The following is a 17,793-nucleotide window of genomic DNA, read 5'->3' as shown; positions in this document are numbered from 1 at the left end:
ATTTTAGGGTCTATTAATTTTATTTCAACAATTATTAATATACGACCTTATTTAATATCAATAGATAAATTACATTATTTGTTTGAGCAATTTTTTTAACAACTATTCTTTTATTGTTATCATTACCTGTTTTAGCAGGAGGAATTACAAATTATTATTTGATCGAAATTTAAATACTTCTTTTTATGATCCTGTTGGAGGAGGGGATCCATTTTGTATCAACATTTATTTGATTTTTGGTCATCCTGAGTTTATATTTAATTTTACCTGGATTTGGAATAGTTTCTCATATAATTTTTTACTGAATGTGGTAAAAAGGGTCTTTTGGAAGGTTAGGTATAATGTATGCTATAATTTCAATTGGAGGATTAGGATTTATTGTAGGGGATCATCATATTTTTACAGTAGGTATAGATGTGGATACTCGAGCTTATTACACATCAGTAACTATAATTATTGCTGTTCCTACAGGAATTAAAGTGTTTAGATGGTTAGCTACAATGATAGAGTGAAAGTAGATTTTAGAGTGGTAATAATATGGGTTATTGGATTTATTTTTTTATTTTCTTTAGGAGGGATAACAGGGGTTACTTTATCAAATTCTTCTTTAGATATAGTTATGCATGATACTTATTATGTTGTGGCTCATTTTCATTATGTTTTATCAATAGGAGCTGTATTTTCTATTATTGGAGGATTTATTTTTTGATTTCCTTTAATTACTGGATTACTTTAAATTCAAAATGGTTAATAACTCAATTTTTTGTTATATTTATTGGGGTTAATATAACTTTTTTTCCTCAACATTTTTTAGGATTAAGAGGAATACCTCGACGGTATCTGACTATCCTGATAGATATTTAATATGAAATATAGTTTCATCAATTGGTTCATTAATCTCAATTGTAAGAATACTTATATTAATTTATATTATTTGAGAATCTTTTATAGTAGAGCGATTAGTGTTATTTAAAATTATTTAATAGTATCAGTAGAGTGATTACATTTAGCTCCTCCTTTAATACATTCATATTTAGAAGGTTCATTGCAAATTAAGTAAAAAATGAAAGAATGATTTATTTTAATATTACAAGATTCTGCTTCTCCAATAATAGAATGAATAATAATATTCATGATTTTACTTTATTAATTAATTTAATTATTGTAGTTTTAATTTTATGAATTATTATAAATGTTTCTTTAAATAAATTGGTTGTTTTAATAGTAGAAAGGCAAGAGATTGAAATTATTTGAACTATTATTCCTATTTTTACTTTAGTAATTTTGGGGGTTCCTTCAATAAAAATTTTATATATATTAGATGAGGTTTATTCACCTTTTTTAACAGTTAAAGTAGTGGGACATCAATGGTATTGATCTTATGAATATTCTGATTTTATAAGAAAAAGAGTGGATTCATATATAGTAAAAGATATTATTTTAAGGAGGTTTCGTTACTAGATAGAACAGAGAATTTAGTGTTACCAATAGATGTACAAATTCGATTTTTAATTTCTTCTGAGGATGTAATTTCACTCATTTGCTGTTCCTTCAGTAGGAATAAAGTTGATGCTGTTCCTGGGCGGTTAAATCAGGGAAGAGTTACTATATCTTTACCTGGTTTTCATTTAGGGCAATGTTCAGAAATTTGTGGAATGGCTCATAGATTTATACCTATTATTATTGAAGGGAGGGGAGTGGAAATTTATAGATTATATAGAAGATTTTATTGAAGAATAAAAATAGTCTAATTTAATTTAATTAAGTAACTTAAGTGTAAAGTAATAATTTTTTAAATTATTATAGTACTATTTATTAGTACTCTTAATTAATTCCTCAGATAAAGCCAATATATTGATTATTTTTAATAATGTATTTATTGGATTTTATGAATTTATTATATAATTTTAATGAGAGGATTTTTTTTAAAAATTATTTAACAAAAATTAAAAAAGATGAAGTTTTGGTAAGTAAATGGACCGTTAAATGATAACTAATTTATTTAGAGTTTTTTGATCCTTCTAGAAGAATTGATTATTCTTTAAAATTGAGTAAGGATACTAATATTAAGTTTATTTATTCCTCAATTATATTGAGTTTTATCAAGAAAATATTGTATAGTATGAAAATTAATTTAATGGGGGTAGTTAATGAAATTAAAATTTCTTTAATTAATTTTAATAAATTAAATGTTTTATTATTTATATTTTTATTTACTTTTATTATACTTAATAATTTTGTGAGTCTATTCCCTTATATTTTTTCTAGAACAAGGCATATTTGTATTACAGTTACAGTATCTTTAATAATTTGAGTAAGAATAATAATTTTGGGTGGGTTAATTTTTTTAATCATATGTTGGTTCATTAACTCCTCAAGGAACACCAGATGTTTTAATACCTTTTATAGTAATGATTGAATTTATTAGGAATATTATTCGTCCTTTAACTTTATCAGTTCGTTTATCTGCTAATATTATTGCCGGTCATCTTTAATTACTTTAATAAGGCAGTCACATGAAATTTTAGGGATTATGGTATTTTTATTGGTTTTGATTCAATGTATTTTAATAGTGTTAGAAGTTGCTGTTTCTTTCATTCAGTCTTATGTTTATTCTATTCTAAGAGTTTTATATTCTTCAGAAACTAATTATGAAAATATTACATAATTTAATTTTTCATTTAGTAACGGTGAGACCTTGACCTATTTTAAGATCATTTAGAGTTATGAGAAACTATAATTGGAGGAATTATATTATTCAGTGATAAATTTATTTATTTAATAAATTTAGGTCTTTTGTCAATTATTTTATGTAGAATTCAATGGTGACGAGATGTGATTCGTGAAGGAACTTTTCAAGGGAGTCATTTAAGACGAGTTGTGGACGGATTAAAGTTAGGGATAATATTATTTATTTTATCTGAAGTAATATTTTTTTTATCTTTTTTTGAACTTTTTTTCATTCATCTTTATCTCCAAATATTGAAGTTGGAGGAGTTTGACCTCCAAGGAACATTCTTCAATTTGATCCTTTTCAACTTCCTTTATTAAATACAGTAATTTTATTATCATCTGGAGTTTTAGTAACTTGAAGACATTATAGTATTTTAAATAGAGATAATGAAAGAAGACAAGTAGGGCTTTTTGGTACAATTATGTTAGGAAGGATTTTTTCAGTAATTCAGTATATAGAATATTATGAGGCTACTTTTTCTATAAGTGATTCTGTATTTGGTTCAATTTTTTTTTTAACAACTGGATTTCATGGGGGACATGTAGTTATTGGAAGAATTTTTTTATTAATTATTTTAATTCGGATAAGGGTTAATCATTTAAATGAATTTCATCATTTTGGGTTTGAGGCAGCTTCATGATATTGACATTTTGTTGATGTGGTATGAATTTTTGTTTATATTTTAGTTTATTGATGACATTGATAATTTTTAAATTTTTATATGTATATATTTATCATTTTAAATATAATTATTATAATTTTAGGGGGATTAATTATAGGTATTAATTTAATTTTATCTAAAAAGATATTTAAGTGTCGAAATAAATATCTTCTTTTGAATGTGGGTTTGATCCAATATCATATAGAAAGGTACCTTTTTCTATTCAATTTATTTGATTAGAATTATTTTTTTGATTTTTGATGTGGAAATTACTTTAATTTTACCTAGAATTATTTTAATTCAAGAAAAATGATTTTTTATAAATATATTTTTTGTATAATTATATTAATTTTAGTGTTAGGTCTTTATTATGAATTTAAAGAAGGGTCATTAAATTGATTTTAGTAATTGGATAAATCTAAAGTTTTAGAATTTAATTTCGACTTAAATATATAGTTAAAGTAACTTATTCAAAATTTTAAGGAAGGGGGGGGGAATAAAAATTGTATATTGGTGTTTTATTAAACTAGCACAAAAATTTTTGGGATTTTAGGGAATAAATAATATTATTATATACAAAATTATTATGGCAGATTAGTGTGTTAATTTTAGGAATTAATTAAATATAAATTGATTATATTAATAATATTATTATTTTAGTAATGATATGCCTGAGTAAAGGATTATTATGATGTAATAAGTTATATAAATTAAAGTTTTATTATCATTAATTATCATTAATTATCATTAATTATCATTAATTATCATTAATTATCATTAATTATCATTAATTATCATTAATTATCATTAATTATCATTAATTATCATTAATTATCATTAATTATCATTAATTATCATTAATTATCATTAATTATCATTAATTATCATTAATTATCATTAATTATCATTAATTATCATTAATTATCATTAATTATCATTAATTATCATTAATTATCATTAATTATCATTAATTATCATTAATTATCATTAATTATCATTAATTATCATTAATTATCATTAATTATCATTAATTATCATTAATTATCATTAATTATCATTAATTATCATTAATTATCATTAATTATCATTAATTATCATTAATTATCATTAATTATCATTAATTATCATTAATTATCATTAATTATCATTAATTATCATTAATTATCATTAATTATCATTAATTATCATTAATTATCATTAATTATCATTAATTATCATTAATTATCATTAATTATCATTAATTATCATTAATTATCATTAATTATCATTAATTATCATTAATTATCATTAATTATCATTAATTATCATTAATTATCATTAATTATCATTAATTATCATTAATTATCATTAATTATCATTAATTATCATTAATTATCATATCATTGGGGGGGGGGTAATAAAAAAGAATTTTTTTGTCTATTGTTAGATTATGAATCTAAAAGTTTTATTAACTTATTTTTATTAAATAATTTTAAGTTAGTAAGACTATTAATTTTCAAAGTTAAAAGGATAAAATTTTTATAAATTATTTTAATATGGCAGATTAGTGCAATGAATTTAAGTTTCATAAATAAAATAAGTATTTTTATTAAAAATTTATGAAATATATTGGTTAGAGTATTTAGTAAGGAGTTTAATTGTCATTATTATAGTATTAATTGGAGTAGCTTTTTTAACTTTATTAGAACGAAAAATTTTAGGGTATGTTCAAATTCGTAAAGGGCCAAATAAAATTTTATTTAAAGGTATTTTACAGCCTATTAGAGATGCTTTAAAGTTATTAAGGAAAGAGTTATTTTTTGTAAAAAATTTAAATTATATAATTTATTTTTTAAGACCTTGTTTAAGGTTATTATTAATATTAATTTTATGAGTTATTATACCTAATTTTTTTAATATAAGAATTAGAGAGGTAAGAATTTTATTATTTATTTGTTTTTTAAGATTGGGGGTTTATATAATGATGTTAAGAGGGTGATCTTCTAATTCTTTATATTCAATATTAGGGAGAATTCGTGCGATTTCACAATCTATTTCTTATGAAGTTAGTTTAATTTTAATTATTTTAAGAAGTTTATTTTTAATTGAAAGATTTGATATGTTTAAGATGTCAAGAGTTCAAGATAAAATTTGGGCTTCTATTTATATATGAGGGGTAATGTTAATATTTTTAGTTAGAGTTGTGGCGGAATTGAATCGTACTCCTTTTGATTTAGCTGAGGGTGAATCTGAATTAGTATCTGGGTTTAATACAGAGTATATAGCAGGAGGATTTGTGTTAATTTTTTTATCTGAATATGGTATAATTATGTTAATAAGTTATTTATTTATATTATTTTATTTTATACTAATATTAATAGTGTTAGGATAGTGGGAAGAGTGAGGGTAATAATTTTAATTATTTTATTTCGAGGAAGATTTCCTCGAATTCGATATGATAAACTTATAATATTAATTTGGAAAAGATTTTTAGTTGTAATTTTAAATTATTTAATTTTTTAAACTTTATTAAATGAATTTTATTAATTATATATTAATAGTAAAAGGTTAAAGATTTAAGTTAATGAATTTGTTAAAATATGTATTTTGAATATACATTAAAGAGATTAAAATTTTCTATTAACTTAAAATGAAAATTAAAATTATAATTAATAGAAGTAGTATAAATATATCTATTAAAGTATTAAAAAAATAGGATAAAAATTTTTTTTGTTTAAAAAATATAAAGTTAAATATTAATTTAGTGTAAAATTCATTTCATATAGTTTCGTTTAAATAAAATAGTTTATTAATTATATTAAAGGTAAAAAAATTTATTGAAAAAGATAATTGTCTTAAAAATATAAAATTTTTACAAATAGGAATGATGTTGTATAAAAGTCATGAATTAAAGTAATTTGTGTAGTTTAAAGAATTTAAAATTAATAAAATTCTAAATATTATTATATAGTGAATTAAACTTTTTATTTCTAAATTTAAAATTCTTGTATCAATTCTATTAAATCTTAATCAATTGATTAAGTTACCAAAAATAATAGATATAATAAATAATATGAAAATAGAGAAATTTATTAAAATATTATCTTTTTTTAGGGTTATAGGGCTAGAATGTGGTATATTAAAAGTTAAATAAAATATGAGTCGAAAAGAATAAAAAATAGTTAAAGAGATAGAAAAGTATATTAAAGTTATAATGAATGGGTTAATAAGAAAGTTAAGTGTTATTTCAAATATTAAATCTTTAGAGTAAAATCCTGAGAGAAAAGGAAAGCCACAGAGGGATAAATTAGAGTAGTTAAAAAATATGATTACTAAAGGAGACTCATAAATTAAAGAACCTATTAATCGAATATCTTGCAAATTTATTAAAAAATGAATTATGATTCCTGAACATAAAAATAATAAAGATTTAAATATAGCGTGAGAAATAAGATGAAAAAATACATAATTTGGTAATTGATAGGCTAGTATATGAATTATTAATCCTAGTTGTCTTAAAGTTGAAAAAGCAATAATTTTTTTTAAGTCAAATTCAAATATAGCATTAATTCTAGCTAGAAGTAAAGTTATTAACCCAATAATTAAAAGAGGTAAAGTTATTTTTGTAAATATAAAATTGAATCGAATTATTACGTATACTCCTGCTGTTACTAATGTTGAAGAGTGAACAAGAGAAGAAACTGGAGTGGGGGCAGCTATTGCAGCAGGTAGCCATATAGAAAAAGGGATTTGGGCCCTTTTAGTTATAATTATAATTAAAATAATTGAAGGTAATGTGTAAGAATTAGAATAGTAAAGAGAAAAATTTCATGATCTAAAATTTATACCTAGAAAAATGAGGATTAAAAGTATAATATCTCCAATTCGATTAGTTAATAATGTTAATATTCCAGAGTTGAATGAATTTGAAGATTGATAGTAAATAATCAAACAAAAAGAAATTAATCCTAATCCGTCTCAACCTAAAATAATTCTTAATATATTAGGGCATAAAATTATTAAAATTATAGAGATTACAAAAGTATTAAAATTATAATAAAATAAATTTTTTTATTTTCTATAATTATGTATTCTTTTCTATATAATATTACTATGGAGGAAATGAATATTACAACTCTAATAAATATTAGACTTAGTCAGTCTAATATAAAATTTAATTCAAAATTTATATTTATTAAAGAAATAATATTTCATTTAATAAAGAAAATAGATTTGAAAAAAATTAATGTTAATCTATAAAAAAAAGTTAATGTTCTTAAAATAAGTAAAGAATAGAAATAAAGGGAATTAATTATAATTTAAAATATCTTTAGATATATTTTTGATTCCACAAATCAATATTTTAAATTTAAATTATTTAAATAATAAAAATTTATTGTTATAATAAATAAAGGAATTAGGTGAAGTAGTAAAGCTAAGAATTCTTGTATTGAGATTGAAATAAATATATTAATATTTTTATTTAATATTCCATGTTGTGTTGTTATAAAAAAATATATTGAGTATAAAACACTTGTAAATCTTAAAATTATAATTAAGGGAATTAAATTTAATCTAAAATTTAAGATTCTATTAATTAATAAAATTTCACTAACTAAATTAAGAGAAGGAGGGGCCCCTATATTAAAAATATTTAATATAAATCAAAATAAAGTTAAGGAAGGGGTGATATTTATTAAACCTTTATTTAAAAGTATTCTTCGTGATTTTAGTCGTCTGTAAGAAATATTTACTAAAAAAAATAAAGCAGATGAACATAGACCATGACTAATTATTATAATTAAGCTACCTAGGATTCCTGTTAATCTTATAGAAATTAATCCAGTAACTATAAGACTTATATGAACTACGGATGAATAGGCTACTAATTTTTTTATATCAATTTGTTTTATACAAATTAAAGAGGTTAATAATGCTCCTAAAAGTCTTAGGGTAGAGATAAAGAAGTTGTAAATTGAGTTTAAATATTCTGAGATAAATATCATTCGTAAAATTCCATAACCTCCTAATTTTAATATAATGGCAGCTAAAATTATTGATCCTGTTACTGGGGCTTCTACATGAGCTTTAGGTAATCAAAGATGTAAAAAAAAAATTGGGAGTTTAACTAAAAATGGGAGTAGTGTATAAAGGTAGAAATAGATATTTTTTAAAAAGTTTAAATTTATTAATAAAATAATATTTATAAAATTAGTTATATAATATAATTTAATTAAAATAATTATTAAAGGTAAGGAAGCAAATAAAGTATAAATTAGTATATAAATTCCTGCTTCTATTCGTTCAAATTGAGCTCCCCATCCTAGAATTAATAATAATGTTGGGATTATTCTTGCTTCAAAGAAAATATAGAAAGTAAAGTAACTTATGGATAAAAATGATAGAGTTAATGAAATTATTAAAGTGATTAATAAAGTTAAATAAATTTTTTTAAAATTTATATTAGACCAAATTAAAATTATTAATCTAAAAATTCATATAGTTAGTAAAGTTAAATAAAATGAATTTTGGTCAATAAAAATTATATATATAATTTTTATTGAGGAGTAAAGAGGAGTAAAATTTACTAAAAATAAAAAAGATAAAAAAAGGGTTCAATTTAATAATGATAAAAATATTAAAGGAGTAAAAAAAATTATAGGACTTAAGGTTAAGATAAAAATTAATTTCATATAATTTAAATTATTAAATTTATTGAATGTAAAGTTCCTTTACCTTTAAATTGAATGATTATGATTAAAATTGTTAATCCTAGGATTCCTTCACAAATAATAATAGGGATAATGATTATGATAAAGTATTCAAAATTAATTAATAGTAAAATATAAAATATAGATAAGATTGAGGAAATTATTATAATTTCTAAAGATATTAGAGTTAAAAGTAAATGAGGGTATAGATTTGTGATTAAAAAAATTGAAGATAAATAGAGTATTAGGATTAAAATAGGGAAGGGAATTTAGCTAAGTAGTTTATAAAAAACTTTAATTTTGTAAATTAAAATTAAATTAAAAATTTTTTAGCTACTTCAAAAAAATAAAAAATTATATTTTTAATCTCCAAAATTAAAGTTTTTATTTAAACTATTTTTTGAATGTATAATTTTTATTTAATTTTAATTTTTATTATTCTTTTTATTATTGTTAGATTGATAAGAATTGAAGAAAGACACCCTATAATGATAGGGGTGTCTATATTTATAATTACTATAATAGTAATTTTAGTAATAAGAGTTATTAATAAAATAAGAGTTTATTCAATAATTTTTTATATAGTTATAATTGGAGGGATTTTAATTTTATTCCTTTATTTTAATAGGTTTGCTACAGATGGAGTAATCATTATTAGGTATTTTGATTTATTAAATACATTAAATAAACTTCTTACTTTGTGTTTAATTTATGTAATTATATCAAAAATAGATTATTTTAAAAGGTTAGTTAGGATTAATGATTCAATTATTGAAATAAAAAATTTTGTTTTAGAGAGAAATTTAAATTCTTTTAAATTAATTTACATTAAATTTGATTTAATAATAGTTTTTATTTTATTATATCTTTTATATCTTTTAGTTATAGTTGTAAAAGTTTTATTTTTATTTAAACCTAAGTCTATACGACAAATATTATAATGAAAATAATTTTTTGTCAGAGTAATTTAAAAAAAGAATTATTATACTTACCTACACCAATTAATATTAATTTAATATGAAATTTTGGATTTTTGTTAGGGATATGTTTAAGGATTCAAATTTTAAGAGGAATTTTTTTATCAATATATTATAATTCTAGAATTGATTTGGCATTTGAAAGGGTAATTCATATTATTCATGATGTTAATTATGGGTGGGTCATTCGATTAATTCATATAAATGGTGCTTCTTTTTTTTTTATTTGTTTATTTATACATATTGGACGAGGATTATATATGAGATCTTATAAAATAATGTTTCCTTGATTAAGAGGTAGAATTATATTTTTAATAATTATAGGGGCTGCATTTTTGGGGTATGTGTTACCTTGAGGACAAATATCTTTTTGGGGGGCAACTGTAATTACAAATTTAGTTTCAGCTATTCCTTTTATTGGGAATGATATTGTTATTTGATTGTGGGGGGGGGTTTAGGGTAGGAGCTGCTACTTTAAGACGATTTTATAGGTTTCATTTTATTTTACCTTTAATTATTTTAGTAATTGTTTTAGTTCATTTAGTTTCTCTTCATATATTTGGATCTAGGAACCCTTTAGGGGTGTCTAGAGATTTAAATAAAATTCCTTTCCATAAATATTTTCTTATTAAAGATTTATTAGTTTTATTAATTATGATTATTAGTTTATTACTTATTAATTGTCTAAATCCTTATGTTTTAGGGGATCCTGAAAATTTTAATTTAGCTAATCCAATAGTTACTCCGATTCATATTCAACCTGAATGATATTTTCTTTTTGCTTATGCTATTTTACGATCTATTCCTAGGAAATTAGGTGGGGTTGTTGCTTTAGGGGCTTCTGTGTTAATTTTATTAATTTTACCTTTTTTGGGGGGGGGGGGAAATTTATAAGGGAAGTAAATTATCCATTTAATCAGATTTTATATTGATTATTTATTAATCTTTCATTTTATTAACATGGATTGGTATAAAGCCAATTGAATATCCTTATATAGAAATTGGACAATTTTTATCTGTAATATATTTTTTGTATTTTTTTTTAAATTATGTGGTTAAAAAAAATTGAAATTTGTTTATAGAGTAGTTTTATAGTTTATAAAAAATTTTAAATTGCAAATTTAAAGAATTTAGGTTAAATAAAACTTTTAATTAAATTTATATTTTATATTAATTTATAAATTTATTTAAATATATAAAATTTTGATAAAAATTAATATTTTAATAATATTATAAAGATACATTTAATTTAAAGTATTAAAATTTAAAGAAATTTTTAATTTGTAAAATTTTTATTATAGATTAATTAGAGTGCCAGCAATAGCGGTTATACTTTATATATAAAATTAATTTAATTAAATATTAAAGTAAAATTATTTAAATGATAAATTTAATTGGGGGAAATAAATGGAATAGTGAAATAATTTATTTAATTTAATTTAGTTGAATTTATTTATATAAAATTTAGTGTTATAAAGATTTAATTTTATTAAAATTAGGATTAGATACCCTATTATATAAGTTTATAATTAAAATATTAATAAAGTAAATTTATAGATTGAAATAGTTAGATATGACGGTATTTTAATTTATTTAGAGGAATTTGATGATTAAATTGATACTCCACAATAAGAAATACTTATAAAATTTGTATTTATATATTTTTATTAAAAAAAAATTTTTTTAAAATAATTTTGTAATTTTTTATGATAAAAAATTATTTAAATCAATATGTAATTTAAAGATAAGGTTTAATTGAATTACTATAAATTATTAATTTATAAAAATTATATTTAAATTATATTTATAAACAGGATTTAAAGGTAAAATTAATTAATTAATTAATTTGATTTAATTTTAAAATATGTACAAATTGCCCGTCAATTTAGTTTATTAATAAATAGTTAAATTTATTTAAAATTAAGTAAGTCGTAACAAAGTAAATATACTGGAAAGTGTATTTAGAAGTTTAAATAAAAAGAAATTTAATTTTTTAGGGTAAAAAATTTTTTTTTTTAAAATATTAATAGGTAAAATTTTAATTTTAAGTAAATAAATTGAATAAATAAATTAAGTTGTATTTTAAATGTATTGTAAAAGAAAAAATTATTTTATTAAATTAAAGTTTTATTTATTTTACCTTTTGTATAAAAGGAAGGATGCATAATTATGCTTTTAAGAAATATGAATTTAGTTCAAGGATTGTGTAATGGGACTCGATTAGTTGTCAAATCTTTATTAACAAACGTAATTTCTGCAGAAATAATTACTGGAAAATATAAAGGTGAAATAGTCTCTATTCCTTGTATTGATTTATCGCCATCACAAGATGTATTACCTTTTAAAATTGTAAGAAGACAATTTCCAGTCAGACTTGCTTATACAATGACTATTAATAAATCCCAGGGTCAATCATTTGATAAAGTAGGAATATATTTGCCAATTTCAGCATTTGGTCATGGTCAAGTTTATGTTGCTGGTTCTCGAGTAAAGTCGGAAAAAATCTAAAAATTCATGTTATTGGTTCTGCAGCATATAAGAATTCAGAATATCCACATAAATTATATATAAAAAATGTTGTTCATCATGAAATACTTTGATGTAATGCTATATATACATAACTATATTAAAAATGTTGTTGATGATAATGATAATTATGATAGATTGCTTGAACAGTTAATTGCTGTCTACTATATGAAAAAGTAACTTAATAATTAAAAAAAATGGTATACATTTTTTAGTGGTAATATACATTTTTTTCAAAAGCATAAAATTTATAAAGATTTAAAAAATTTTATTACATTCTTAAAATAATGGTAAAATTATAACAAGTTATAATTTTGTTTATACTTCTTTGGTTTAAGGGCATAACAGTATAATTAAAATCTGAATTTGCGAAATAATTTTAATAGTCATTTTAACGGGTAAGGTCACTGTAGATACTTCCAAAAATTGATTTTTTATTAGTTAAAAAATGTTTTGAACATTAGAGAATAAAGAAAAAAAGGGTTTTATATGAGTCCAAAATCGATTTCATTGAAATTTCGAGTGTTTATATGTTGCCTATACATTGACGTGAACGCGACGTGCTAACGTCACAATGTTGATCAAATGGGTGACGTTAGCAAGCGTTCACATCGCGTTCCCATGGAACGAAGAGCCAATTTTACCGTGGATGCTGGGCCCCTTCGGAACGACTACCTGCGTCGGTTGACTACTTGATGAGCAGAAACTGCATAGAAGATAGTACAAATACAGAAAGATGTTTTTATGGTGCTGGAATTGCAGAATAATGGTAAACATTTTTTAATAGTAAAAATTTTCACTTTTTCATAAATATGTATTATACATTTTAAAAGTTAAAAAGTTTTTTTGTCGAAAAATGATTCTTTTCAAAGGATTTTGATTTTTTGCAAAGTACACAAAAATTAATATTTTTTAAAATCCCTACGTTTTTATTTAGCTATTCTCATGTAGATAATGAAAAAATTTTATATTTTGTTCCAGATTCAATTTTGCACCCGTGTGCCGCGAAGCTCTTCAAAGGAAAAGCACTTTACAAAAATTGTCTGTAGTTTCGCCATTTTGTAATATCTTCTATTGTTAATTTGTATTCTTTTATTTGAATATAAGACTAATCATATTTCACATAAATATAATTGTATTCCTTTTCCTTATATCAAAAAAATTCTTGAAAACAGGCGCTTTTATTACATTTACAGTGGCTTACCCTTTAATAAAAAAATGGAACTAGTGAGAGTTACACTGACTCCCAAATCTAGTGTTTCGTTTACAAAATATACAAACACTTTTTATGTATTCATTAAATTCTTATTTTTAAATGTGGTTGCTTTAATTTTATCAGTAATAACTTTCTTCTTTATATTTACTGATATAAACATTTAAATGTATTTTTTTATTTTTTTAGAAGCTAAATTTTTCTGTTATGAATTAAATTTTTTTTAAATGTAGATTTATTTTTAATGTCAGATAAGTCAAAAGTATTCCTTTTTTTATTTTATTAAAAGAGAAGAAAAGTTTAATTTTTCTCTCTACTTTTGAATAATGATAACAATTTTATTCATTTTTTAGTGAAAAATAAACAAATTATAAGGTTTTTAACTTTGGAATGATAAATTTAAAAAACCTACCTCAAAATGTTAAGAAGGTTTTCAAAAAGTTTCAGAGTGGACTTGACAAGTGTGATGGGTTTAAATTTATTTTTATTTATGTAATTTATGTCAATTTTGTTCAAATTTATTTTAGAGTTAATGATTACACAGCTCAACAAAAAAACGAAAAATTTTTGCACCTGGGTTTATATAATGATTTTTCGATTTATTATTCACTAAAATAAAGGAAAAATAAACATATTCTTTTTAAAGTTAGCTTTTGTAGCAGTTGCTGATATATTAAGGGGGGTCATCACGAAAATTAGACATATTTTAGGAATTTTTTTGGCTCCATGAAATGGTAAATTAAAAATGTGTAAAGTACGTTTTATTTCTTGAGTATTGATATGCAAAATATATTTTTAAAAAAAATTTTTATTGCAAAATGGCTGCTGTGCAGCATTTTATTGGAAGGCATCTGTTTTTTAGGGTTCCATAGCCGGACAACTTTTGATTTGGAAATAAACCAAAATGTAATTTTCTATACATCAACAGCTATCGACACACGTAAAATTTTTCCGATAATTTGATTTTTGAAAAATGGTGATTGATTGAATAAAAAAGGAACAATTTAAAAAAAATCAACGAATTCGTTAATAAAAATAAAATTAAGTAATATAAAAAAATCCTACGTGTGTCGATAGATGTTGATGTATAGGAAATAACAAATTTTCGTTTTTTTTCTAAATAAAAAATTAAGTACGTTAGTTGTCTGGCCATGGAATCCTAAAATGAGACGCTTTGAAAAAAAGGTTGCAAATCCACCATTTTTTAATAAAATTTAGAAAATATATTTATGTTGCACATATATACGAGTAGATTTGCAAATAAGGTAAAGAAAGACATTCTTATTTATATTGTCCTTATAGAAAGAGAGAAACCAGAGCCGGCGTAACTGGCGCCGTTATCTTTTGTGTTTCAATTATAAAAGTATATATATATATATATATATATATATATATATATATATATATATATATATATATATTGACTTTTATCTATAGTTTTTCTTGCGATGAAGGAAGAAAGAAAATATTATTACCTGGGTCCCTCATTTACAAAGGCTATTGTTCAAGGGTTCGTATTGTTTGTGGTAATCCTTCGTAGGGTGTATCAACCTAAAAAGAAAGATTAATCATTTTTTAAAATTTGTAGTCGCATTAGCAGGATTGTTCCGTGCCAAACTAGCTCTAACTATTCTTGACCCATGGGGGAGTAAGGAACCCATATTTCAATTATTCCTAAATTTTGTGGAACAACGTGAATTTAATTAAAAATAAATTACGATATTCGTGTTCAGCAAGAATATAATAAAGCGTGATTAAAATTACGTTGATATTTTAGAAAAACAGGTGTTTTATAAAAATAAACTCCTAACTTCGCAAATGGTGTCAGATTGACTTACAATTTTTCCTATCATTTGTTTGGTCGTCCATAAACAACGTAGCTCCATTTTTTGGGAATTCTGACCCCCCTCCCCCATGTAGTCGCTATTACATATATTAGCGCCATTTTTTTCTCTTGTCGCAATCAATTGCTTGACCCCCCTCCCCCTCAAGAGGCTACATGGTTTATGGATGGCCCCTTAGTGTTAAGACACGAAAATATCATGAATGACGCGCTTTTTGAATAAGCCATTTAAGCATTACAACCACTAACTAGCCTTGCCCCATCCTCCCCTACTGTATCTTTTGGACGTTTATAAGAAAATGTTTAATTTTAACACAGCAATTGTTTTAACGTTTAGCATTTTTCTTAGAATTGTTAAAATTTCGACATCCATTCTTACATTTGTGGTACGCTATCAGATTAAATTTTCTAAATATTATAAAAAAAGAATGAAATTAGTGTGAAAAATACTTAATTGAAGTATTATTGTTTATGTTTGACGATAACTGTTACTATTTAGAAATATGATACAAACCTATTTAAAAAAAAGTTTTATGAGAAATAGTATTCAATATTATGATTTGTTTAATTTAAGAAGTAGACAGAAAATTTTCCAATAACTGTTAAGTAATCTATCCCTATTAATATAAAATCATATCGCCGCCGCCGCTGTTTCAGAAAGTTTTAAGGGACCCTTATAGTAGGGGGAACACAGTCAAGGTTGGCCCACTGTCAAGGTAGGTCCATCGTCAGAAACAAGTTATATTTGACCTAAATTCAGGTCAATTTAAGGGCAGTTTTAACTTACAGGCCAAAATTACTCAAAATTTAGGTCAATTTTAAGGGCAGATTCAACCTACAGGTAAAAAACTAACAAACTAACCCCTCTGCCCTCAAAATTTAAGTCAATTTTAAGAGTAGTTATGACTTAAAGTTAAAAATTGACAAACTTATCGCTCTGCTTTCAAAATTTAGTTCAATTTTAAGGGCAGTTTTGACCTAAGCGTTAAAAATTGCGTTTTACTCTGGCCGTAAAATTTATGTCAATTTTAAGGGCAGATTTAACCTACAGGTAAAAAATTGACAACAAATCCCTCTGCCCTCAAAATGTAGGTCAATTTTAAGGGTAGTTTTGACCTAAACGTCAAAAATTCACAAATAATTCCCTCTGACCTCAAAATGTAGGTCAATTTTAAGGGCAGTTTTAATCTACTGGTAAAAAATTAACAAACAATTCCCTCTGCTCTCAAAATTTAGGTTAATTTGAAGGGCAGTTTTAACCTACAGGTAAAAAATTGACAAACAATTCCCTTTATCTTCAAAATGTAGGTCAATTTTAAGGGCAGTTTTGACCTTAACGGAAATAATTGAATTGGTTAAAAGAAGTTTGACCTAAATTTCAATATTAAGTTTCAATCAATAAAAGATGTTATAAATTAACATATTTTTTTTTTAAATTCTGTTAAAATTATTTTTCTGTCCTCAAAATGTACTTTAATTTTAATGGCAGTTTTTTCCTACAAGTTAAAATTTGACCAGAAATCTCCCTCTGATCTGATATTTTCTTAAAATTTAGGTCGATTTTAAGGTCAGTTTTGACCTACACGTCAAAAATTGACAATAAAATTCCTTCTGACCTGCTGTTTCCTCAAAATTTAGGTCAATTTTAAGGTCAGTTTTGACCTACGGGTAAAAATGAAGCCCACAAACGTCTTTTATTTTACGTCGAAATCTTTAGTCCGTCCATAAATTACGTAAGACATTTAGGGGGGAAGGGGGTCAGCAAGATCTTGCGAACAATAGGAAAAATGGCGCTAATGTATGTAAAATATCTTACGAGGGAGGAAGGGGGTCAAATGTACCCAAAAAATGACTTACGTAATTTATGGACATCCCCTAATGGCCCTTACATTACGTCAACATTTATGTCAACTGCAGGTAAAAAGGGGCCCAATAATACTTTTGACACTGAGAAAAAAGAATTATCAAATTTACTATGAGGAGTGTCAAACTTGAAAAAGTTGACACTATAATCACTTCCGTAAAGTAGAATTCTCTATTAGTTATCTTTTTTAATATCTCCTGTTATAATTTACTCTAACTTATTACTATGTTATCACATTAAGATAATATGATTTTAAAAATTAAAATAAATATTAAAAATAGTTAG

General features: G+C 22.9%; 1 protein-coding gene across 1 annotated transcript; it reads left to right on the top strand.

The window, feature by feature from the left end:
* Positions 1–393: 393 nt before the first annotated feature.
* On the top strand, positions 394–1,761 carry LOC122501728 (cytochrome c oxidase subunit 1-like). Its single transcript, XM_043611442.1, is given in 4 exon segments — positions 394–728; positions 731–838; positions 841–969; positions 972–1,761. Coding segments are annotated over 4 exon segments (507 nt in total). The 5' UTR covers positions 394–487; the 3' UTR covers positions 1,001–1,761.
* Positions 1,762–17,793: the final 16,032 nt, after the last annotated feature.

The sequence above is a fragment of the Leptopilina heterotoma genome, unplaced genomic scaffold, assembly GCF_015476425.1.
Source record: "Leptopilina heterotoma isolate Lh14 unplaced genomic scaffold, ASM1547642v1 Lhet_213, whole genome shotgun sequence".
Taxonomy (NCBI): domain Eukaryota; kingdom Metazoa; phylum Arthropoda; class Insecta; order Hymenoptera; family Figitidae; genus Leptopilina; species Leptopilina heterotoma.
This window is presented reverse-complemented; position numbering and strand designations above follow the sequence as displayed.